The 27,551-nt window shown below is 37.9% G+C and overlaps 1 protein-coding gene across 1 annotated transcript in view; it reads right to left on the minus strand.

Annotated features, from left to right (window-relative positions):
• Nucleotides 1-1,675: 1,675 nt before the first annotated feature.
• LOC139136813 (D(2) dopamine receptor-like) overlaps nucleotides 1,676-27,551 on the minus strand; it is a 53,390-nt gene continuing 27,514 nt past the window's right edge. Inside the window, exons 3-6 of the mRNA XM_070704654.1 lie at nucleotides 24,864-25,170; nucleotides 5,396-5,508; nucleotides 4,278-4,942; nucleotides 1,676-3,634 (exon numbers count right to left, since the gene is read on the minus strand). Coding sequence (XP_070560755.1) covers nucleotides 3,429-3,634; nucleotides 4,278-4,942; nucleotides 5,396-5,508; nucleotides 24,864-25,112 — 1,233 coding nt within the window. The 5' untranslated portion in view covers nucleotides 25,113-25,170 and the 3' untranslated portion in view covers nucleotides 1,676-3,428. The remainder of the gene's footprint in view (nucleotides 3,635-4,277; nucleotides 4,943-5,395; nucleotides 5,509-24,863; nucleotides 25,171-27,551) is intronic.

Genomic DNA, 27,551 nt, shown 5'->3' on the forward strand with positions numbered 1-27,551 from the left:
CATGTAAGGACATGCCGAGTGTCCCCCAATGTCCCCCAAGGCGCAACGGCCATAAAATGCTGGCCTTTGTGTCCACCAATTGTTCATCGACAGTGTTGTTCACGTGGGATGAAAAAATCGGCCGAAAAAGACACTGTACGATGGATTTGAATATAGCTGAATGAAATCATGGATATTCTGACAGAAACAACATGGCGGAAACCGGGCGGAAACCCTGAGAGGATCGCTGAAAGTATTGCATAAAATCTACCGGAAATCCTAACTTTCCACCCTCGCTGGTAGCCATGACGTTAACTGAAAGTCCAAACTGTTTCTGCTTCCAAGCTTGACCCGAATATGTCTCTCCATCGCCTTTACACAAGAGCCGAAAGCACCCGGTGCGGTGTGCGTACCCTGAGAAAAATCCATTTTCGTGTTGAACGGGTCGCTTATGCAAATGTAGAACTGCGCATGCGCAATGCTCCAAAATACATCTCTAAATTAAGAGTGAACACCTACTGCTAATAGGGTGACTTTGTCAACACACCGAACATGCCCATAGCCGTAAGTAGAGCGCATGCGCAGCCAGAGATATTGGGAAATTCCCTTTCTACCGCTCTCTGAACTTATAGGAGTGATCGTTAGAAATCTAAATTTGAATGCTTCACGAAATGTCCGTCGATACCGTGGAACGACAGAGAATTTTCCTTGAAACCAGCCTTAATGGAGAGACAGTTAAACCTTTCTTACAATAGACTCGTATAATAAATCATGTTGACTTTCAAAATCTGTACAAACTAATTACAGGTTCCCCAGTGACTCCAATTATACACATTGTCGGTACTCCCTTGAAACTGCAGTAAGATTTTCTGTCCATTATTATAAAGTGGAGAAGGTTGCATATTATGATTGCCATTGTCCCCTTTGCTGGTTCCTGGTGTGGTCTCTACGGACTGCTAAGGACTGGTTTGGCCAAGTTCGGCGTGGCTCTCTTCCTCCACATTGAGGTTTAGAGTCACGCTGACATCACGAAAATCAAAGGTTAATTTTGGCCACATTAACACCATAGTAATAAATTAGTACTGTCGTTATCATAAAAACCATAAAGTAGTTGATGTCAGGAACCCTAACACAACAGTACTCCGTCCAAAATACTCATCTTTTGTGAATGGTATATCTGCTGAGGATAAAAATGCCATGTAGTCTACTTAGAGCACATACTGTTGACCCAACCAAGCATATAATCTGTGATGTAGAAGTATGACAGGAGAAGAATATTTTGTGAACGATAGCCCTGTTAGACTAGTGTAAGCCATCGACCTGGTTAAATGGTGGGCAGAGAGAGACAGACAGACAGACCGACAGAGACAGAGAGACAGAGACAGAGAAACAGAGGGGTAAGGAGTTTAAAAAGTGCTCACCACAATACCCGAAAAACATTGATGGAGCTCTGTGATGTAGTTGACTTTGTTATTCATTGTCCACCAAGAGACCAGTACAATCTTTTTACTTCAGTAGCATTTTTTTCGACATTCAGTCATGTTCATTTTAAAAGATTTCATGAGAATTTACCTCACTTTTAGAAGAATTCAATGCAGCACATGCATCGAGCCGTCAATATTTACCTTTTCATTCATAAATAATAGCACAGTGAGTTCGAGTCAACGTATTCTCTGTCGAAGAGATGACAAAATTTGTGTAAAAATTATATTACTGTATTTATTACAGAATAAATTACATTCATTTTAAAATAAAAGTTCAAACGTCACACTACGACAGAAAATTAAGTAAATTGGAAAACAGATCCTTAATTTAATGTGGAAGTACAAAAGTGGCTTTTTATGTGGTGTATCTTACAGAGAAGCATGGTTTAGTGGCCAAGTTGTGTTCTATATGACACCGTTTGGTATTTTTTTGTATGTGAGAATTTCTCTTTTGATTACGTGACACGTAAGGACATTGGCCGGTATCACTCCTTCCCTGTTTGAAGACTGAACACATATTTAATGTAAAACATCATAGTAGTATTAACCGCAAATGACACGTAAAACGTGCATAAAATAAGATTTTCGATAGACCATTACCAACCTACGATTTTTTATCGTTGTAGTCAGCGGAATAGATTTGATATATATAGTATTAAAATATGCTCAAAAGGAAACGTCTTTTCTATGATGCGACTTGGAGAGGGAATATTATATCTGCTTGTGAGCTGAGCATATTTAAGTAATAATATGCATGTAATTGTCTGCAGAAAATGATTAGAACGATGACGACATGATAATGAGTCTTTCACTACAAAATCTTGGGGTGTTTTTTGGTTTTGTTTGCATCAGGCCAGACAAATTCTGCCTGCTACGCTAAAGCTTGGCATGAATAGATCGACGCAAAGACTTCATTCTTGCGTAGCATTGTGGATCCGAAACAAAGCGTCTCCTTGTGAGAATTGGTCTCGACATCACAGCGTTGAAGAAGTGGTATAGCCACACAATATAAATTCAAAGGCTTTGTTGTTCTAAAGGAAGTGATAAACCATTATTCTGAGCCCTCGTTCAAACCTCTCATATCAAAAGCGACATCACGCCCCTTTCAGAACGTAACCTTTGACCTCGTTCCATCTTATTCACAATTGACGTCATCGGTTTTGGGCTACATCACTTCTTGAATGGACGCATTCTCCGCACTCACCAGATTCGCACTTTATCACCAATGAAAGCTTTTAACTATCAGTAACTTTCGGTATCCTTTGGAATGTTTTTCATTGTCTTTGTATAAAATGTATTTACTTGTTCTAGTCCCGAAATCATGTCGGAATTCTTGGTTTTTAACTTATCAAACCAGCCTGCATATCTGCATGGGATGTCGAAGGTTATTGTTGTAACCCGAATTTCAACTGAGACAATTCATTTGTTCGTGTGATAGCATTATTTAAGAAGAAGAATATAAGTGTACTTGTTTTAAGGAATAAGAACAATGAAATTTCTTCCAGAAGGATACAGCTGTTAGCCTTTCGTGTATACACATGCTTGGACAAATATCATGAAAGACATATCTTGGGAGGTACTGATATGGCGCGTTATATTGAAAATGGAAGAGCAGACCATTGTGATTATGGTGAACGTTACCAGTGACTGTCTCAGTGATATATAGCTTCGTGTGATGCAGACAGTGACGTTGCTGCCGAGTACGTTCTTCGAACTAAACTGAAAGCCTGACGAAACTGAGTGTCTATAGAATTCTAACTCCAGAGGGCTTATCCGGGTAAGTCTCTACACCACTATTAAATCATATCATCCAACTGGACCATTAAGCGTTGACGTCGACGCCGACAAATCGAGTTCAAATTAGAGTAATATTACTCATTTGTAATAAACTGGAATTCTTTAACACGGAAAATAGGTTTTGCAGAGTTGAACAGTTTAGATCTGGTCTTATTCACATGAAGTACATCAATTTTTCTTACAAGAAAGAATTTTCTCGAACGCCCTCCTGAAATCGGTATTGAACACGGTGTATATGATAGGGTTCATCGTACTGTTGATGTATCCAATCCAGAGAGCAAATTGTATGAACAGCGGTGGAGCAGAACACGACGGACAGGCACCAAACATAATATTCAAAGTGAAAAATGGAATCCAACAGAACAAGAATACACCTGTAAGAAGAAAGGGAGAAAAAATCTAATTTATTTGTGATTATGGGAAATTTTGTGAAATTAACATTCAACTCGGAGGAAAAGTACCTATCAATAATGACAACTGCCTTTAAATGAATATTTTCTTCTTCTAAATTTGTTATTTGTTGGTGAAAGAGAAATTATGGGACCCGTCAACATGACGACTAGGATTGGTAGATTTGTGTCACGTGTCAAACAATATGGGGGCGCTCGGCCATCATCTTCCTCCGCTGCTTTCAACTTTACGACGCAATCAATCTATTCTGAAAGGATTTTCGAAACAAAGATGGTATTTCTCCTACATTACCAAAACCCTGTTGGAATTTGCGCTTGAAAGACGATTTTTAGAAACCATTCCTATACCACATGTGTTTATGATCATTTTAGTTGCAGTAGACATCACTCGGGTAAAACTTGCTGTTTTGAGTTCAGTCCACTGCGCACAATTGTATGACATTAGTCACTGCTGAAATTTATCCCGTCGAACTGAAACACTGTCGTGCTTCGATAAAGTGAGAAACTTTCATAACGAATGATATTTTTTTACAGATTCTGCTTGAGAGAGAAAGAGAGACAGAGAGAGAGAGAGACAGAGAGAGACAGAGAGAGAAAGACGCATTACCTAAAACTATAGCGAGTGTCTTCGTTGCTTTCCTTTCTCGTCTCATTGAGAATTTGTGTCTGTGACTGTTATGAGTTGCCGTGGTCTTGGAAAACTGGCGAATAAATCCCCCTTTTCCTCGCTCTGACCTTGAATGCTCAATTCTATTCGCTTCTATATCCTCACTAACGATTTGAACTGGATTGTTGGAATTATGCCCAGTCCTTTGCGGCATTTTCCAGCCGTAGCTCTGTGACGCCTGGTTGCTTTGACCAGGATTTGTTCGATTCGGGTCAGAATTTTGTCCCACTGCTTCGCTGGTCTGTTCCCTCGCCTGATCGTCCGACTGCACCAAATCAGAAACGTCGGTTTTATTCTGAACAACGATGGTGTTCTCTGTGACCCCGATGCGCTTCATGCGATTCCTGATGGCCAAATACACCAGGATGTAGACAATCACCATGGTGATGGCCGGCACAACGAAGGAAAACACCGAGCTCCAAATCATGTAGGCACCGTTGAAGAGAATGCAGAGATCCGGCGTGCGTTCTGGGACGTCGTTTATACCGAACAAAACTGGACAACAGATGGCAAATGATATCACCCAGACCGTTGCTATGGTGAAGACGATGCGCTGGTTGGAACGCTGTCTGGCGTACTCTAATGGTCTTGTCACAGCGTACAGTCTGGGGAGAAAGGCGTTGTGTAGTGAAAGTATTAATGAGTTTAAGGTTTATCAAGTAAACATACTTATTCATAGAATCTAAAGATAGGAACGCTTCAGCGTGTCAGCAAAACAAGTAAGTCGGAGTTTTACAGATATTTTTGAATGTATAAAAAATGCCGTTGGAAAGAAAACAAGAATTGGTGACAATCAACCGAGAGACATGCAGCACCAACAGTCAACAGAGAAATGTGTGTCTACTTTAATCATTCCTTAAAATTTTGAAATTTCACATGATTGTCAACACAATCATGAATAAAACAGTATCAAATGCAACTGGCAAACTGTGTTCATTAGTCGTTTTCAAATAAATAAGATTTGATCCTGGATTCGGTAAACAAGCAGATGACAAAGGACGGTAGTAGAGTTTGCAATGGCACACTTAACAGCGCCCTCAAAGTTCACAGTTCCCTACCTGTCCAGGCTGATTGCACACAGGTTGAATATAGAAGCTGTGCAAAGCATCACATCCAAGGTAACCCAGAAATCGCACAAACGCTTTCCAAGATACCACGCACCTAAGTTCACCTAGAGGGAACGAATCAAAGAATTGCAAACTGTCAAATAGTGATTACTCACGTTGGCAGAAGAAATTGTTTTATAATTGTATACTAGATTCCGATTTCCGTTCGCGCGGGTTATAAAATTTTAAATATGATATAACATGGAAGTAATATGATATTGCTTATAAGAGTGATGGTACACATTTGAACCACGGTTTTCATATAAAGCACGTCATTTTAAGCATACAACAGGCCTGAAGATCATTAGACATACTATTGTTCTATTGGCGTTACATGTTCGATTTTTAAAATGATAATAAAAAATTGCCAAACCTACAATATACGAGTTCGTTCTCGACTTACAAATGAAGGAAACCGATCCATTAGGTGATATAGGTTGTAAGCCAAGAAAGTGATAAAAGGAATTTCAGTTTGTTTTTTTCTGTCATTTCTCCTGTGTGCTATTCGGCATTTGTATTTGTGTCTGCTGTTTCTCCCTGTGTATGTATGTATGTATGTATGTATGTATGTATGTATGTATGTATGTATGTATGTATGTATGTATGTATGTATGTATGTATGTATGTATGTATGTATGTATGTATGTATGTATGTATGTATGCGAGTACGCGAGTTCATTCTTTCCGTGCATGATTTGGCTAAAGAGTATAATCAACAATATCTAGTCATCCATCTTTGCACTAATTCGAAAGTTTTGCGGCTATTTCATTTATCTGGGCTAATATCAACAAACCAGTCTGTCTTACATTTCCCGCGAAGGAAATCAAATTTGCCAAAGGACCACATCGGTCAAATTTGATTTAATAGGTAAACGTTATCTAGAGAAATTGACATTACAGTAATTGTTTTAATAGGATTTCTAAGTACAAGCTGATGATAGCTCATACATTCTGCTCTTAGAAAAATCAGTCATGCGAATGGTGTAATTATATCACTACATTGTAGTGAAATGAGATATATTTGCTTTACTCGTGAATCACGTCTCTGCACTGCCGCTTTAATTTAGTGTCATCGACTCTATTTTCAGGTAATCCACGCTGCTACCCTACAAACGTGCCGTTTATCAGGAGGGACAGTGTGATGACAGTCAATGGTAGACGCAACATCCAACCGTAGTATCCTAGCAACTGGTAGACGTTCTTTATCTCACTTGTACCTACGACTCGTTCATCTTCATGTAATTACGATGTCGACAATTTACAGAATGCTACTTCTGACAATGTAGTGCCATCGAAATGTAGGCACAGCAGGGATGAAGAGGATGATGCAGGGCGTTCAGTAGGTTTCACTGTCGTTCAATGTTCATGGAGGTAATTACTCAAGCATCAGATTCAGTACAGCTAACACAAACCCTAGAAACAAGCCTGTGTAAGCAGAGACGGCACAGGCCTGTTAGCATTTCTACAATGAGTGGGATACAGTTGTGACCTTTGACCTAACGTCAAATGACGCTTATCCTTTTCTTCCCGTTTCAGTGGCACTCTCCTGGTTTTTTTTTTGTTTTTAATAACCTTTCTTTTCCTTTCTTCTTTCTTTTTTTTTCTTTTTTTCTTTCTTTTTTTCTTTCTTACTCTCCTTTTTCTTTCTTCCCATATTCCCGTTGCCGATGTCAATATAACTGTCCCTGATTTAGGAGTCTTTTCTGTTTATAAGCTTAAGGATGAAAAATGGAGGAAGGTAAACTTTGGCTGTCTTCTCAATTCACTATCGGAGACGAAGAATCGAGTATCGTAGAGTAAACACCTATTGCCTGGTCATGAGATAGCGCCCGTCTATTATCCCGAGGGGCCGTGTGTTACCAGAAACATCGCTATTCCCCAAGGCCGTAGTAGGCCGAGGGGTATAGCGGTGTGTTTCTGGTAACACACGGCCACGAGGGGTAATGAACGGGCGCTAGAGCACGAATAAAGACCAGGTCATAGGTGTTTTATAACACACCACAGGCTCATGTTGTATTGTAATATAGTTTTTAATGAGTTTTGATACTTTGCACTGCAACAATCCATTGTGACAAGTTTACTGGGCGATGTTTCCACAGCGATTTCAGTTGTACGTTGTACAACTTTCTTTCAAAAAATATTCTAAGCATACCTAGCGACATCCTTAGTTGCACTTTAATCTTTTCCGTCGATGAGCTGTTCAAGTTCCTACCCTGTTGGAATGTTGGGAAATGTTGGAAAATCTGTTTTAGAGAGAGTGTCGTCGCTAATTAAGATCCTAAAACCTACCAAAGTAAAAGTATTGAATTGAACTGCACAGTGCTCCACGCTACGTAGCATAAAACTATTTATTGGTTAATCTTCATCCTCCACTTAGCTGATGACCAAATTCACTATCCGAGGGGTCGTCAAGTTCTTTATCTTAGCATAGGGATCGCTTGCTTCCCAACTTTCCCAATCCAAACCAAAAGTGAAGGACTATCCACTCCACTACCCTACCTACAGGTATATGTATCTTTTAAAGAAAAAGGACAAAATAACTTCTTTCTGGGGGGAAATGACCCTACTTTGCGATATTTCCATAGTATTTTGTTCCATTTCCTCCCGACTGTTGATTGAACAAACTCACTGCGTTGACTGAAGTTTTATAGTTTTTTATAAAAATTCACCTCATGGTGATCATAATCACTCAAATTGACTCGTCGTAATCGATTTTAAAAAGACGTGAAGAGATGGAAAACATTCCAGCTTATCAAAATGGCAATTGTATCCTATTACCTTTCTCATATGTCCACACACTTTGCTCAGTACTTATGTAACCTATGTCATTCTCCACTTCCTTCACATTCATGAAGCTCGTCAATAGTCAACTCTTCTTGCAAAACGATTTAACAGCTCTCGATACTCTGACAATTTTGCAATCAATAAAATAACTGACAACATTTACACGGACGGTAGCCAGCGATTTACTTTGAAAGAGGGCGGTTCAATTTTCTTGATATGATTTTAAATTGCATCATGGAAACTGGTAATTTCAACTTTATAGACTATAGCACCTACAAATCTCTCCGCTTGTCGGAAACTTTAAACTCTACAAATGGCAAATAAAATTTGTAGTGTCGAAATCAATGAGAATTTCATCTTCAAAGGCACCGTAATTAAGCAAATTTCCGTTCAATATTTAGGTTTTGCCGCCGGGGGTAAAGCAGTGCATGTATTTGTGTAGCTTGCAAATTACTGTATACAGTACCGTACTCTACTCGAAATCTACTTTCAGTAACTTAATACAGCTACCGACCTGTTTACTCTGAACGTGGCGTTAAAGCTGTGTAATGGCACGTTCCGTGCAGTACTGTTGCACTGAGACAGTCATTTAAGTAAAAAATTCGATATGCGTTTTGGTTTCTGTCACAGAAGAGGACTACAATTAGAGACCCCAGCTCTCCGAGCCTTTCATGCTGAGAAGCGACAAAGCAATGAATACATAATCACCGTGTTCTTGTGTGACAGGACCGTGATGAACTCTGTCCGCTTTGCGAAACGAGGTAGGGAATAATATGCCAATTTGTTGAAATAATTCCATATGGCAATAAGGTATGTGAACAGATAATTTAGCCGTGCATCTGTCCACAATGTGCTTTTGTTCTGAGGGTTTACTAAAATGGGCGGAAACATAGAGCGACCGGTGTCGTTTGCGGCCCTGAAAAATCTTGATCATTAGCGAACATCGACACAAATGACTGCAGACTACCTGATCAGGTTCTTATAAACGACACGGCGCGTTTCAAAGAAAATGTCAAGGAAGTGCAGAAAGGAAAAATGTCACGCAGGGTCGATGGTACAGGAAAAGGTTTGTTTGTAGTTCGTGACGGTAAATACCCAGATAGAATACCAGATCTTGGCGGAGATCAAAGCAGGAGTCTTTCCAAACATGTGATGTCGAGAGGCGAATAGCGTTCCTTGATCAGTTTCAAACACTGTTCAAAAGCAATTTCTACTAACTGCAATTTGAAAATACTGACATGTAAAATTGTTCGTGTAAGACAAACTTTCAACAATCACTGCAAATCTGTTTGCATATATTTATCAGGAGTTGCTTTGGCAGTTGTTAATACTAATTACGGTCATAAGTTTCTCAACACAGCCAAAATTCTAAATTGTCTTAAAGGGAAACCTAAGTCCAGCGACATTGACCGTTTATCCCTTCCAAAATCACCCTTGAATAAAATGCAGCTCAAATTTGCAACATAATTGCACGCGCCGACGACTACGGAGCGACGAAAAGAGAAGTTGAAGTAGACGACATTTATGGAAATGAGCTCGGAATCCCATGGGCGCGAAAGGGCTCATGGGAGAAGCGTGCGTGACGTCATCGGTGATACACGAACGTGTGTGACCGCTTACCAAAGCATTGGAGTCTATGACTGCAGGAGTGCAGTTCTGCACGTTACGACTCTTTAATTCTCATCAGTAGCATAAAAAATTATTAACTGTTGTTCAGTTGAGTGCAAAAATCACTCAAGGAAGAACAACGGAGTCAGCTTTTATCGTCGTCCCACAGAACAGCTTTTTCGAAGACAGTGGCTAAAGGAAGTCGGGCGAGTTTTAAAATCTCAAAAGATACAAAGTTATGTTCTACTTCTTTCAGGATGATTTTATAAGGGATTTCGGGACTCTGATACCGATACAAGACGATACTACACAATGCGGTTCGTATCTTGACATGCTGAGTCAGCCTATTACCGCCGGTTTTAACCAGATAAATGTTAATATTGGCGATTTCGGGACTCTAAAATCCGACTCGGAAGACGAAACTACACAAAGCGTCTCTCATTTTGACAGCCCGGATCTGCGAAATCGCTCTTATATACACGATAAATATAGGCAATTTCGTGACTATATCTGGTAATATTGATATTACAAGATACTGGAATGACTTCTTGCCTATTCTCGACCGCGGAGTGACGTCAGTAGGTGAAACGCATACGAGCGAGGTGAATGAGAGATCAGACGATACAGAAGAGAGAATGATACAGAAATTGTGTGGAAAAAAGCAGAACTAAAAGTTATGTCATTTATGTATATTGAAACTTTGAATATTTCTTTGGTGGTTGAAAAATTCAAACTTCCAACGGCGCTGACGCAAAAATGACGTAAGAATCCGCAAGTACCCGGATGGCCCGCGGTCGAGAATGATGTGTCTCGATCGGCACGCCGGGTCTGAAAAATCGCCGATATTATATTTACCCAATAAATATCAATTGCACCGGGACTCCTAGGCTAATATCGATATCGATACCAGACGATACTAGATTAACGTGCACTGTGTGGTGTCGGCACGCCGGTCTGCGAAATCACGGATATTTATCCGATAAATATCGGCGACTTTGGACATTAACTCTGATACTAGACGCTACTTTGTCAAAATGTGGGTAAATATCCTATGTATATCGGAGATTTCACCAGGTGCCTAACAGTTCTGACCACCCGACCACCTCTGTCCGACTCTTAGTTCATAGCATCCGTGGCCGATAGTCAAGAATAATGTATGTTTTACATTATTAGTATTATTCATGCACGAAATACATTTTTTACATGTAAAGGATTTTTTTCATTAAATTTCCACACGAACTTTCATACACTACAATCGGAACTTCGTCGAGAGGGCGATCAGATATCACCGTGAGTTGGGGATTGCCTTGCACGAATAACATTCTTTACATGTAATACATTTTTACTTGGCGATCGAGACCTGAACAGAGGACATATCGGACATCGTCGAGAGTTTTGGCTGATCTTGTATGAAATGCATTCTTTACAACAATATAGACGATACTATTGTTTTAAATAGCGGGCAAATATCCATTATATCGGAGATTTCATCACTTTGTAGATCTGAGTAAGCCCGACTTCCTAAGTTCGACACCAACTTCGAAAAAAAGACGACGCTATACATTTGTCAAATTGCGAATAAATATTTCAATATTGAAGATGTCGCAACCTTAAAGATCTGGCTAAGCTCGACTTACGTATCATTCACGAACCAAAAATTAATTTTAAGCGACTGATAAAGAAAACTCTGTTTTAGAAACGTAACGCTGAAGGATCGCAGAGTCACTCAGTATCAGGTCTCCAATCCAGTTCGGGGTCTGTAGGCCTACAAGCACAGTGACTCCCTCCGCGGAATTACGAACGATGTGTGGAGATACTTTCCCATTATTACATATCTTGGTTCAAATTAGTATGGTTTGATTTCAGTGTGGGAAAAGTAATACTCGATGTCAGAAATATCGCTGTCCGAACTCTCCAGAGTCGTCTTACGAACGCGCTAAACTGTTCACGGTACTCCTCCAGCTGCAAGCTACAATCGTCTGTATCGCCGATGACGTCACGCACGCTTCTCCCATGAGCCCTTTCGCGCCCATGGGATTCCGAGCTCATTTCCATAAATGTCGTCTACTTCAACTTCTCTTTTCGTCGCGCCGTAGTCGTCAGCGCGTGCAATTATGTTGCAAATTTGAGCTGCATTTTATTCAAGGGTGATTTTGGAAGGGAAAACGGTCAATGTCGCTGGACTTAGGTTTCCCTTTAATTAACTGACATCAATTTGATCATCAAAAAACTGTTTTTGCATTCGTCATGATATGCAACCATGCCAGCTTTGATTTTATTTTCATGGCCGCACAACATTCTAAGTAGAACAACGTGCGACTTATCACTATGATTTGTTATGTGAATATTTTACTGTTTGACTTAAATTTGTCCTTTAAAATGTTGTATGGTTGACAGTGTTACAGGTGTTCGACACCTGTTTCTCTACTATTTACTGGCTACTTTTATAGTTTTGACATTCTATTGTTCAACCTTTGTACTCAGAGTTATATTCGTATAATCTGATCGTTGGACTTTTACGAATCTTTTCTCTTTTCTCTGTGTAATCCATGTATGCTAGTGAGGACGTTTAATAAATAAAAAACGAAACAATTATAAAAGTGTCATTTTCTGGTAATCTAAGAGAGTGCTAATAACTGTCGCAGGTGTCTGCGATGAGCCATTTTCAGATCGTAATTGTCTCTGTGAGTAATAGAGCAACGTGTCACTAGGGAAAATTACACGCCATTTACAATGTGATGAACCGCCTATAAGTCATTACTATTTTATTAGAAGTGTATTGTTTGTTACTACACGTTTTTTCTTTCTTTTTTTAACATGGTTGACAACCGCATATTATCAAATTCTCACGAGATTTCGCAACGAGGGTAAAATACTCAAGGGGACATACTATATTCATGAAGGTCACCACAGATAATTTAGAATTAATATGTACAACGTTATTATGAATACTTCAAAAGGCTTTTATCTTTCCAAGGTTGTCACTCGAATTGAAAGTGAAACAAATTTCAATGTATTCTTTTCTGAAGGTGACACAGACAATTGCTCTACAAGTAATTAAGAGGTACCAGGATAATTAAGGGTGTCGAGGTGGCCATCAGGTTGACATGCCGAGTTTGCAATGATCGAACAGCTATTAGTTTGAAACGTTTTTCCAGCGCAAAATGGGAAAATTTCATTTTCATAGTGTCACTCGTATGGATCAGAAGACAATGATTTAGTTGAAATTCGCAGCTTTGCCTCTAGCGAGATTCGGTCACTGTTTGGAAAATATAGCCGACATCGAGCTTGGTCGTTTTTATAAGATTTTTTAAATAAAACACGTACTTCATCACTGTCAAACTTCTAGTATGATATGATTAATGAATGAAAATACAGCATCTTTCCATCATCAGATAACCGAGAGACGATTTTTCGTGCCCTTCTGAAATTGAGTCCAGAGTTTTTATGATTGAAAAATATAAAATACTGCGTACGTTTCTCGGAGGTTGGTTTTAGCTGGTTTTTAGCCCCATATGTGTTCTTAACGATGTCATCTTTCCTTTATAATGTACCTTCTACCATCTGCGTATACCTTACGATCATTTGATTGTCCTCACTACAGTCGTAGCAGACATTGTTAGGATGAGTTCATTATCTGAAAGGGAGGGAAAAATCGACTGTCATCTGCACCACTCAAGACATTTAGATCTGAGACATTCCAATCGAGGAACACTATTACCGACATCAGTTGGTTTTAATGTGTGTTGTTGACCTTGAGAAATTCCCAAATGATGCCGTGCCTCATCTAATAGCAGCTGCGGGAACTGTGGTAGTTTGAAAAAAAAAGACGCATTGTAATTGATATTCTTGATTTCAATGAATCGAATATCACGATACTTCCTCTTTTAAATAATTTAACACTTGTATTACCGTCAACTGTATTAACGTCAAAAAATACAGACGCTAACTGTAAAAAGGAGCCACGTTTTGTCCCTGACTTCCCCTATACTAAATGTCCAGTAAGACAGGGGGCTAAACCATAGACAGTCGAGAAACGACTGTCTATGGCTAAACTACACGCGAGACTACAGCCGTTCTTTCCTCGCACACTCTGATAACACTTACCGCGAATCTACAATTAAGTCTTCGTCGAAGCGAAATGCTCACAAAATGTCCAAAAAGCCTTACAAATCAGAAAGAAAAATATTTTAAGCGATCGCACATTAAAATGGCCTATTCGCTTAGTTTACACATAGACAGTCGAGAAAGTTTCTCGACTGTCTATGGTTTACATTCTGCCGTAATGTTTGGATAATTTTCCTAACTTCTTTTTGTACTGGACGTTGTAATACCATGCATATAAGTCATAATCTTGGGTAGTCCAGTGCTAATGTGATTGGCTGAGACGCATGTAGTGTCGATAGAAGATGATATATCATTGTTTGAATACTAGTTCCCTGTAACACTCTAAGGCGGGAGCACGTTGGTACTGTGTGCATCTTATTTCTGCGCATAATCACTTCACAGTTGGTAGAACAATGTAGCATAAGCATACTGAATGGACGTGCAACTAGTTTCTCCTTAGGCACTGATATACCAGGTTACGAGCACACAGGTTACGAGAACCTTTCCTTTGAAAAGCAAAATATTGCTATAATATGTTCATCTTTGTTGTAAGATTACTTGATTGAAATCTCACAGAAGAGAAAAATTTTCTTTGATTGTGCATTAGTTAGAAACGACCATGTTCAAAGCCGAACTAATTTGGACTAGTTAACGACTGAGTTGCCCTTCTGCTATCAACATTTTCTCCATCGATTGCATAAGTCGGAGAAATCCTGACCGGGAATCCTACGCACAAAGCTGATATTTTTGCGCTGCATACAGTCGACATTAGGGATACCTCACCAGACTAATAGTCATTAATGCCATGTCCTGCATATAGAGTAGCAAATTGCAATGGTGACATGAACGACAGTGAAGTGAACTCAATAGATCAACTTCTCACTACTAGCAGATACGTACAGAAAGACATACTGACAAATCGACAGGAAACCAAACAGACAGACAGACAGACAGACAGACAGACAGACATGTAGATAGGTACATTGTATTTTAGGGTAGCAGATAGGCATCGAAGGTATACTGCACAGCTTGATACTGGTCGGTTAATTTTACTATTCACTATTGGCAAAATGTGCAAAACCATATTGATTTGTGGCGGGGAAATAAGTCGGTTGTGACATAATTTGTGGCTTCATGATTATTCGGAAAAGTGCAGGAAAATCGATGTTGCGAGACGATTCTTCACTAACGAGGCCTAGGGCTTACATGTCCACTTAGTGTACAGGGATTAAACGTACTTGCAAATATATATTTTACCCTTGTGGCCTTTGCAAGTTTTTCAAAAGAAACAAAACTCATAAGAGATTGCATTGTTAGCGTAAATAGTGAGTCTGGATGTGATTCCGCGTATTACAAAACTTTCATATCGGATCGGTTCATCTACACATTTTCGTCTGGTAAGAACGCAAGAATTGTTCGAAGACGATTTGAATTTTTTGGAGGTGATTATGCTAATATTTTAACATCATAACAAACATCCGCCAGGGGAACAACACGCAACATAACACAGAATTATAGTTATTTTGCATAATTTAAAACGTCATCAATATTGGGAAAGAAGCAAGATTTAAGGATACTCGAACTCTCGCTTTTTACGAGTTAAGAGTATCTTAAACGACTGTTATCTTTGGCTACAACAAGAATTCTATAACATTTTCATCGAGTTTTCATTTAAAACTTTATGAAAACATTAGATTTTATTTTCATCATTGCATCGTATATTTTCAAGATACTATACGCTTGGGTTAATGACTGATGTGAATGCTGTATTAATCCAGTCTTTATTATTAATATTATTGTTCAAATTTTAAAGCCAGCGCAGCATGCGACAAGCTGCAAGAGACTAGGTGTCGACATGGGGATTTTTACAAAGTTATTGTCAGGATAATGGTTGGTTTACTCCAGTGGGCGTAGTGTTTACACTGAAAATCATGGCAAAACGACTAGTAGTTATGGTGTTGAAAATTTTATCATAACTATGGGAAAAGTAATAATTTTTAGATAAATTGCATTGTAAATAATTTATCTGTAAATCATTACTGTTCCTATAGAATGATGCAATTTTAATATCATATAATGTAGTTTTGTCACTTGTCAATGTAATCATTACGCTGAACTGTACACAGTTATAACGTAAGAGCTAATGGAATTCTTGATGTACGAGTAGTACGTCTTTGATTCAAGAAGTGCAAACCGCTTTTGTCTCACGGCATGATTTCGACCGTGAATGCATCGGCGTATAGTATGCAATGATCGGTTACAGTGCTTGATCCGGAGCAGCTACAGTTACACGCAGCTGTCATGGAGTCAGGGCGTTTAGGACACGCGATACCTCTGCTAGTTCTACCCGGCTCTTTCATCTGTATTCATGATACGTATAGCCAGAATCAGTAACAGCTGGAAGTCATTAAAGTGAAACCAGTAAGTCAGGAAAAATATCAACTCAGTAGTTATACAACACAGTGGTGTAAATGAAGTTATCCTGTTTTTATGTTTAGGAAAAGGTTGGGAGAAATGTAATATGAAATAATTGAAATAGAGTTACATTAAACTCTATTATCGCTACTCCTAAGTTGACTTTTGGTAACCAGAGTCAACGCCTTACCCCGTGGAACAGAAGAGAGCGAATAATATCGTGTTGACGTCGACACGTTTAATCGATTTTCCAATTAACTTTTGGCAGATGCAGTTATAAAAGAGCAAAAGCAAATCCTAAATCATTTAAACATTTCACAATTCTATACATTTGTAATCACTCAATGACGTTGGTTTACTTCCACGCAGCCGTCGAATAATACTTGAATAATTCCTGCAAAGTCTGATAAACTGCAACTCTACATGTGTAGTTTAGTAAATATTATCAGTCTCTCTCTCTCTCTCTCTCTCTCTCTCTCTCTCTCTCTCTCTCTCTCTCTCTCTCTCTCTCTCTCTCTCTCTCTCTCTCTCAGATATGTTTAAAATCGTGCTACTTTTCACAAGCAGGTTTTAACTCGGATATGCCTCCACTGACAGGAAATGTTAGTTACACCGGTCTGACAGCAGGGTGGAAACTATGCAAAAATGTTTTGAATTTCTCCGTAAACGTATTTACCGATTTTTGTAGTCGCAACTTAGATTGTGTGTGTAATACATTGTAATTTGCATTCACTGTTAAACAGAGAGATGATATCGATAACAGTTTTTTTTATATAAATGCGTAAATTCGAACTTTAATGTTAATGTTGCTTAATATGCACTGAACTGAGATATTTAATTCGGCATACTATATCGTTTTAGGTTCCGCATATGCCAGAGTCAACTGCGTTCGTCAGATTATTTTTAAGGGTGAAATACAAGTAATTTACATTTTTAATCTAACAATTCTCTGGTGGTTAATAAGCTCACAAGCCCTGAAAATTATTCATTTTCTGAAAGCCATAGTGTCATTATTGTTTACATAACTATCAAGTGGAAGGTAATTTGCATAACCTTTCAAAAATCTATTTTCCGTATGTTTTGTCTCAGTACTTCAAGATATTCCACTCTAGCTGTCACAAAGCTCTTCCAAAGTGTGTCAGATTTTTTATATCTTGCTCACTTTTTGGAGCACAATTTTAAAAGAAATCAACTAGGGTTAAATTCACAGCTCTGGGAGTTTTTCTTGCATAAAACTTGTTCTAGAAGGGTTAAAAAAAATCTGAAACACATTTTGGAAGATCCTTAGAACAGCATGCACTCACACAAATTTCAGCCACATATCTTAAGCATTGGAACAAGGGAAAAGCCGATTTTGGAAAGGTTATGCAAATTACCTGTCACGCGATAGTTATGTAAACAATGGTGACACTATGGTAACGAAAATGTTTCCCTATATGTAGGCTTTCCGAAAATATATAATTTACAGAGGTTCTGAGCATATTAATCACCAGCGAATTGTTGGCTTAAAAAGGTCAATTACTTGTCTTGCACCCTTAACAGAATCCAAAAACAGTTGACTTCACCTCTTAATGGCAATAGTGACATTGATCTTATTTTCTGACAAGTCAAGTAACTTTGAAATGGATTCAAACCATTGTATTTCTGAGTAATTTTTTTAAAATTTGTATAGTCTGTGTTTTAATCTTGTATCTCTATCTATTGTCAGTCTTCCGTAAATGGCCAAGGATATGAAAATCATCATTGGAAAATAAATTTTAAAAATTCTAAATTTACGTAAAGAACACGTTTCTTGTTGATATCGTCTTATTTGATGCTGTATTTTCAAAATTGTCGGATCAGCAACCCACTTATAGTGAAAATGCAAGTATACTATAAATATTATCTTACCGTACGTTAGGCACATATAACACTGTGACTTATTATTCATGAAAGTCTAATGTTGATTCTATATTACTGCTTCGCAAGATTAAAAAGATCTATTTATAGCCCGGATGAAAATGTGTGTCACCAATCAATTATTTATTCAGTGTTCCTACTGTATAGGTAATTGAGTATTCTTCTGACTACTTTAACGGAAATAGACTATGGAGTTAGGTGTTAGTGACGCAATTCAAATACGCCGCAGTGCGACCCTATGGTCTCTTCAACATTTTCGATGCGATACTTTAACAGAATGAGAAAGCGTGTACACAACGGTGCATGATATTCCAATGCTACTGTAATGAGGACATACTGTATTATAAGTCGATAAACCTTAAGGGTATAAATGGTGAATCCATATTTTTCTCTTCAGAGAAAACTGTTAATTTTGGCGAAAAGTGAGTGTGGGCATTTTCCAGCCTCAAGGAACGAAAATGTCACAATTTTCGCTAGTAAGAACATTAAAGCTTTCAAACAAGCATTTGGCCACTAAGAACTAAACCCGTTGCGGTGTTGTGCATAGAAATATTTCAAAGGCATACTGTAAATGCCATATATTGTGCACATATATGTATAGAAACAATGACATAAGGTTCGAAGACTCAGGTTCTGTGCTTGATTCCAACTTGGCGTTGAAAGTGGGCCTACATTTACACTTGACAATATTACAAATTAACATGACCCTAGCCTAGAGCGTCTTGTTGCTTCATAAGAGCTCTTCAAAGCCCCTTTATAGGACCCTGTTGCTGTCGTAATATTGACCCTAGCGCCGAATTGACACGAATTGTAAATGAAATTGGATTTCGGCGGATTATCTGGAAGTAGGGAAAATGGAATCACTGAACACGTTTTGATGATGCAGTTAACGTAAAAGCTGTCATAGTCTTGATTTCGAAAGTAGCATGTTATGTGTATCAATGACGTATTTGACCACTGTCTATGTTTCTATTTACGAATGCCATGCTTCACTTCCGAGATGTGGTGATTTAGTAAGTGTGCGGAACAACTTTTAGTACGCGGGTAATGAGAGACAAACTTGTCTCCCATTAGCGGAAACCGACTGATTGAATACATATAATGAGAAATCTTTAATTCCTTTGGGGTGTTTTAGTATGGAAGAAACTAGTTCTTTAACGATAAATCTCTTAAGACAGTTACACATGTGAAGTCAAAGATCATCTCAAGCTTTTAGTGCAGCCTATTAATAGTCTTAAATTTTAGTCGATGCGTAATAATTAGGGGGCGCGTTTCTGTAATGCGACTGCGTTTCGGAGTGAAACTTTAACACTTTTCAGTTCAATATACTTCATGGCATAAGACTTGTGATATACGCATTCCATGTCTACAGTCAGTTAGCATACAGTATTTGTATACTCTCCTGCGTCTCGTAAAATTATCGTAAAAAAGAAATTTTTGAATGAATTTTTAACCAGGGGTTATACAAACTACATATTTGAGCAATGATTTTTTGTTTAACACAAGAACCTACAGGTGTTAAAGTATACATACCCGAGGATTGCATTTGAATTCATGCGTTAGTACTTTTGTGCAAATTATCCAATACCTGGAACGTTATGATGACAATCTTTAAAAAAGCCTTAAGCTACTCGAGCAATCAATCCTATTAACCGACCAATTGTGATGCCAGAAATGAAACAACTTACAAAATATAAGCGGTATAATATCGGAAAACAGAGTGCTGTTACATTTGATATACTATATCTGCCTGTTGGTACTCTAGAGGTAGAAAACTAATAATTGAAAATTTAACACAAATCAAAACAATAAACTGAGAATATGAGAATTTTTGACTCATTTTTTAAGTCCAGTTGTGTGGAGGGGGGTTGGTCAAAACCTATCAACTTTGATCGGATATTGGACTAATCTGCTTTACTCAGAGAAGAGGATGGTATCCGATGGCTTTGAGAGCCAACGTCTTCGCTTGCCATGTATTTCTAAATGGATACAAAAGTTGCTGATAATGTCGACGTCAAAAATGACTCAGCTGTCGTACAGTATAGCGGATGACCAACTGCATAAATGATCGCCCGTCTGATACAGCGTTGCCGTGACGCCAATCCAATTTTGCTTGACACGAGAGCGACACTTTTCAATTACTTCATAAAATTCGCAGCATTTGCAATGACCCAAAACACCAATATTTCTACTTCATAAATAATTACTGGGGAAAGGCTCGATCGATGTCCTTGCAGACGATAAGCTTATTGGACGAAGAAAGGATATCTTGTTCTCATTTAGTCTCGGGAAAATTTACTGAACACAGGGGATAGATATTCGGACTCTAAAACCTTTACAATTCTTTTGTGCTCTACTACTTGTGGATAGTTTTGGTGTTCGAAAATCGATAATGTATTTATCTGCATAGAGTTAACACTAGGATGGTGGCCATTTTGAATTTCAAATATCGGTAAATCTTGGGTAATTTATTTCTCTAGTACCAAAATTTGCACGATGACGCCTAATGTATTATTCTTGATTTTCAAAGAATATTGTTGGACTATTTATCAAGGATAGAGAGCAAAAGTTTAAGTCTTTCATTTTTGAGGCTCATACTACCTTACGTGGTCGCATCGGGAAAAGAACAACTTGAAAACATCCCATCCCGTCGCAGATGATAAGCTTAGTGCATTAAAAGCTTTTCAAATTCCTGATTATTTGGGCCCATGAAAAGGGCAAAACGTCAAAATGTGTCAGGAATTCAACCAATCTTCTGAATACAGGCATATGGTAATATTTTTAGTGAGTGATGGTAAGGAGCTGTTTTCATTATTGCTACAGAAATCGACGTCACACCTACAAGCGCACTATATCGAATTCAATCTACGACTTTCATATGCCTCGGGCAGTCAATACAATTATTCGTCTTACACGCTATCGTACCAATACCGCAGTCTTTCTAAACTCAAATTTAAAACTTAATTACTTTAAAATGGCTTCCTGTGAAACAAGTGTATCGAAGTAAATAATATATTTTATTTGCACAATTGAAGTATAGTCGTTCTTGAACAGAAAGTTGAAACGAAAGAAAATGACCAAAAACACATAAAAAGCAATTACGATGAGTGATGAATCAAATCCGAGACAGTTGCATTATGTATCATTAATTGGGTCTAGTGTTGCAAATATGAAGCGATTGTGTCACTTTAATGCAAAAATAACAATAAATAATGGGACATATGACGCGATATCCAAAATTGTAGCATGTTCATTAATTTACGTGGAATACGTCTGCGTATAAAGCGTCGCTCTTTTGCAGGCTACAAAATGTTGGTCTTTGAACAATAATCTCCAAGTTATGGGTTCATTAGCTCATTGTTTATCTACTTCACGAAGACGCTTTGCTCAAGGGCCGCTTGATGTGATATATGTAGCAGAAAATATCAGCATTTGAATTCCACGGTACGGCAGTGGTAGATAGGCATGTGAGATCAAACCACAAGGGAGTTAGTATAACCCTTGAACGCTGAATAAGATTTCTACCGGAAGATTCAATTGAGTTATTTCAGACTAATACCATCGACTTGACATTACCATGTTTGGGCATTTCCGTTTTTCTTCAATTTTCAATCTCATTATCTTGCACGTTAAGCAAATTAATTGTAACGGAATATTTAAAATTCGACAAAGAATTGTCTTTCTTCTGAATGTTCGCATATATCACATCCAATCAGGGAAGTGTTGTTTATTAAGGACTCCCTTTGATCACACAGCGAGCATACAAGAATCAATCACTAACAAAACAACTGAAAATCACCTGTTATTCTTCATGGTACGGATTTACATGACTGTATGAATTGAGGCCGGCACAGAGTAACTGTGTGTGAATGATATAATCCTACCAGTTTAATTAATCAGATTTATAAGCCGACTGGTGTCATGTGGTACTGCAAGCAGAAATTGACCTCCGTTTCATGTCAACCACTTCTATTATTTACCATTGATGTAACTTATTTATATGTGACATTATTCTAGACTTCAAATCACACCTCATAAGTGATACATTGTCTCTGTGTAAACAATACTTGAAAGAGAGAAAAATGCTTTGTACTTGTTTTATTTTGTTCGTATAGAAGCCAAGTTTCCGAAGATTTTAAGATTTTAAGATTTTTTAACGGAATTTAAGTACAGTCAGGATGAGTAAAGGTCACGTTTTGTTTACGAAGTTTTTGGAAAAACTTCATATTGTAGAGATATTGTGATATGAATTATTTTGACGAGCTCATTTGTTGGCGCTTCGGTGTAACGAAGCTGAGACATTCTTGATTTAACCGATATTTATACAGAGAGTGAATGCATATTACGATGTTTTGATTGAAGTTGCTTTTTGCACAACTATAAGCTCAAGAGATTGTTTTGTGATGGTCTTATATTCTTGGTTCAACAAAAAATGGAGAGAAAGAGACGTACGAGAAAGGAACCATAAGGTGGAAAAGGATGGGAATATTTAAGACGTCAATCTCTGAAATTTTGATTTGAGAAATCAGCAATGTAAACCCAATCTCCCTCCTATGATGATGTATTTTGTATGAATAAGGTTGTATTCTTATACGAAATTTAGTATTGAAGAGAGAACTGTAAAAAATTCGACATAGTAATAATTAAAATGAAATAATGACGAAAGCGAATGTGAAATTATGTCGAAAAATAGAAAAGTAGACATTAAAAATGGAGCAAAAACCTGAACACGATTGCAATTAATTTGGGACAATTGGATTGTGAAGTAATGTCAATTTAATCTGCAAATTTTACTTCATCTACTTTTATTTTAAGTTACACACTTTTTTTATGACTAAGTTGTAATATTACAGCATTAGGCTATACGGCATCTAACACTTTTGAGAAATTTGAAAATATGAAGATCCAATTATCCCAAATTAGTTCTAATCGTGTTCGTGGTAGATTCTAAGTATAACATGCCAACTTAACTTGATTATAGCTATACATCAAGACTGTATATTGTTGAATTTTTGACAAAGGCGCCATATAACTCACCATTTCTTTACGTAAGAGTAAGTTAATAGTATTGGTATAGAATATAACAATGAATTTCCTTATGATATGTAATTATGTACTTATTCTAGATTTGAGAGTGATTGTAAGTTTAAGGATTTTTTCCAATTTCTTTATGTTTTTCTAGATGTCCATAGATGCAATGCGGGACGCATGACCTGAAAGGCAGAGAGTACTGCTGGGATAACTAACACGTCCAAAACTTTCGTTTTGTCGCTTTATCCGGTACAAAGGTTGATACATTGGATGTAAGCCGTCAATGCACTTTACGTAAGCCAACTTTATGCATTCAGACAGTTATATATGTTAATTAGGAACAGTGACAAACATGCAAAGTTGATGGTAAATTAACACCCAAATATCAGCTCATCTACATACAATCTAGACATACGGTCTATCGTCGGAACATCCACGAAGTCATCGAGCGGACGTCTTCATAAACACGCCAAAAGTTTAAGGGTATCGTTTCTAATTATAATATCTGTTGTTTTCGATATTGGTTAATTAATTTACGAGATTTCTAGGAAGTGTGACTTAATGAATACTGTCATTTATTAAGATATGTCAATTATTGCCTGCTAATCATTTTTAGAGTTCTTTGTAAGGTTCGAGTTCCAAAAACTAATTTTCCCTGTTTATAATTTCTCAAAGGTACTATGTAACAAATGTTCTATTCAGAATTTTCTCACTTAGGTATTCCTTTTAATTAATGCAAAGAGGAGTGACAGTATATTGTCAGCATAATAAGAAAGACATGTTGTGATCTTGCAAACAGGTAAATGGAAAAACCCGTCAACTATGCATTTTTTGAACTGTTACAGACAGCTATCGGAAACCATCTTAAAAAGACCTGATCCAAAGGCAGTCGTTTGTTTACAATGGAAAACTAGCGCTAGCTAGAGATCAAGTACTTGTATTACTGGTGAGGATTGTCACAAAAGCAGTGATACTTTGTGTGTAAAGCACTACATTTGCGTAATATATAAAGGCACTATGTTGTACATTTTGACATCGAGCAATGTAATTTCCCACGAGGACAAATGTATTGTATTTTGTATTTTTCAGAATAAGTGTAATGTACATAAACGTATGACTTTTGAAAACTAAATATCTAAATATTTACAACTGTCAAACTCTTCCCGAAATACACTTGATTGGTTCTCATCTTATGGTTCAGAGAAGTGGTAGGCTTTCGAGAACTCATAACGATATTGTACGTCAATGGCTTTACCAATGCCTTGTGTATCGGTGCTGAGTGACTGATGATACCAAATCTACCATTATTCTGTAATTTTGCAACCTCTGTAGATTACACTGAGAATTGTGCACAAAATTCATAACCCTGTGAAATTTATTTGATACTAGTTCTGTCATACACTGTGGAGATACCAACGATACCGAATGATATTTACATTATAGGGGTTGTGTGGGTTGTGCATGTCACCCCTATCCCCAGCCAATCCCCGGAATTCCCTGCATTGACTTATCTAGCTTACCTTTAACTCAAAGAAATCGTCGAGTGAGAGAATCGTCCAAACACAATATTACCTACCTCGACATAAATAGCTCCCGGCATAACGAGCAACCCTACCAAAAGATCGGCAACAGCAAGACTGGCGATAAAATAGTTAGTGATGTTCCGTAGATTACGTTCTTTCACCACTGCCATGCAGACTAGAATATTTCCAAAGACGGTGATGAAGGCAAACACCGCTATAAACAGAGCCCAGTAGTTGTTCCGCACTGGTTCATCCTGTTCGGACGCCGCCGTGGAGGCGCCGCTGTACAGCTCCGTAGACATGGCGTTCGTTTGTCGCTCCTCGTTCGCGACGCTGGTCGTGCCCTTACTCTCTCGTTCTCTGGAAAAAAAACGAGACCAGAAAGTGAGCTCGTTTTGTCGTTGCTTGGTATCACCTTGGTGGAAACGTCAGGGGTTTGTTAGGATTGGATAAGCTGGAGATGTCAACACACGTGTTTCTTTTATGAACGAGACCGTGAGTCCAGCTGTCCAATCGAATGGAAGGTTTTTTCACGGATATTGAATACATTATATATTATCATTCGCAAACAGAGCTGTTGCGGTGTTAACTCTGTCGCAACAGTTTTTCTCGGAACCTGAAGTTTAGGTCACATTAGCCTATACTGAACAACGACCATGCCGTTTAAATATTTGTTAAACCTGAACATTGCACCAAAGTCGACTGCATCAAAATGGATTAGGTTTTTGAATATTTTATTGGTATAACCTTGTTTTCGGCCTATATATACAGAGAAATGCTCATATGGTGATCATCGGGTGAATGCATTGGGTAACCTCATTTTTACAAAGGATAATGCAATAGCAAGGACCGTTCTTTATCATGATGCCGAAACTCGAAATGTAACGATTGGAACTAATTTGGGAGATGTGATCTTTTAATTGTTCAAATTTATCTAAATTGTTATGTACCCTTTAGCTGAAGGTACAGATATGAGAAATTACCATTGGAAATAAGTGAATTGCAAAAACATGCAGATGAGCTCAAATTTGCTGATTACACCAACATTACTACAATGATCCTATTCTCCCGAATGAGTTCCAATCGTGTTAATAGTTGACGAGTCTCACGAGACAAATATTAAACGTGACAACTTGCAGATTGATGTGATTCTTTTAACAGTTTTCACTGCAGACTTTGGTAAATAATACTCAGGTTATTTCCTCGAGCAGTGTACACGTGCTCTGTGCTATAGTATACATTAAACACGATTGGAACTAATTTGGGATGATTGGTCGGTCAAGTGATGTCGGTATAATCTGCAAATATAAGCTAATCTGCTTTTCTTTTTGAGTTTTACGCTTGTTTTCATGAATAAATTTGTGATATGGCAATATTCAGCTATATGGCACCTAACACTTTTGAGAAATAGGAAAATATGAAGATCCAATACACGAGTGGAACTAATTTGGGATAATTGGATGGTGAAGTAAGGTCGTTTTAACCTGCAAATGTAAGGTCATCTGCTTTTCTTTTTAAGTTACGCACTTTTTTATGAGTAATTTGTAATATTGCAACATTCAGCTATATGGCACCAAATACTTTTGAGAAATTTGAAAAATATTAAGATCCAATTATCCAAAATTAGTTCCAATCGTGTTCCAATTATCCCAAATTAGTTCCGTTGAGTTATTAACTGACACATAAACAGAAGTATAAACACAAAACCCAATGAAGAAATACACACATATATGTGTGTGCATTAATCACTCAAAAAAATCTATTATTGTTGATTGGCTGTGTGTTTCCTTCCTAAAATCCGATAAAGTGCAAGAAAAAATGTCATTATCACTTGACTGGCGCCCTCTTGAGGATCATTCAAAAGATATTACATGATCTCACTTAAAGTAGTATCACATTTAACACCCCTTATCTCCTTCGAGTTCCTTGGATCATTTGCTATTTCAATACAGAGAACAACAACTTAGAAAACATAAAGTCAACGTCATCGATAACAGAAAAAAGTATAGTGAACTCAAGCGCGCGGCGATTGTTGTCGACGCGCAACCCAAAATTGGTTTCGACAGAACCATAATTAGATGAAAGACCTCCTCCGGTGCTTAAGTAAAGATAAATTGGTCTCACTGTAGCAGCGGGAAATTGGTAAATGATCTCTCGGCAAAGACATTACGAAAACACATTTTCGAGTAATCACCCTGAAGATAAAGCATGTGTATACCTAGAGGCCGTACACATCAGCTCAGAAAAGATTGTGTTCATGACAACACTATGGATGAAGTGACGACACCGCAGTGTACATGATAACAATGGCAAAGATCTGCTGGCATGTGTGTCTAAGGAAGAATGCGCCCCGGGTACAATTATTCTAAACCCTTAAATTTTTACACTTCTTTATTTATCTACATCTTGTTGGGGCTCATCTTAAAGTTCTTGGATTCAGAAAAAATTCACCGTCATAGTTTTAGAAAATCGAAAATTCTATTTTTCCCGATTAAGTTAAAGGTACGCTGTCACCTGTTCCAATTTTGCCACAGTTGCCATAAAAAGAAAAAATCTAACCAATCACAGATTTTAAGCGGGTGGCCGCTCTTTAAAAACAGCGCCTTCATATGGGCATTTTGAATACCAAGGAGCGCCCCTTTGACTATATATGGGCATATTTAGATTACAGGTGACAGTATACCTTTAACACAGGGATGGTGGCCACTTTCAATTTCAAATATAAGTAATTGTCAGATCAT

The sequence above is a fragment of the Ptychodera flava genome, chromosome 1, assembly GCF_041260155.1.
Source record: "Ptychodera flava strain L36383 chromosome 1, AS_Pfla_20210202, whole genome shotgun sequence".
In the NCBI taxonomy this organism is placed as follows: domain Eukaryota; kingdom Metazoa; phylum Hemichordata; class Enteropneusta; family Ptychoderidae; genus Ptychodera; species Ptychodera flava.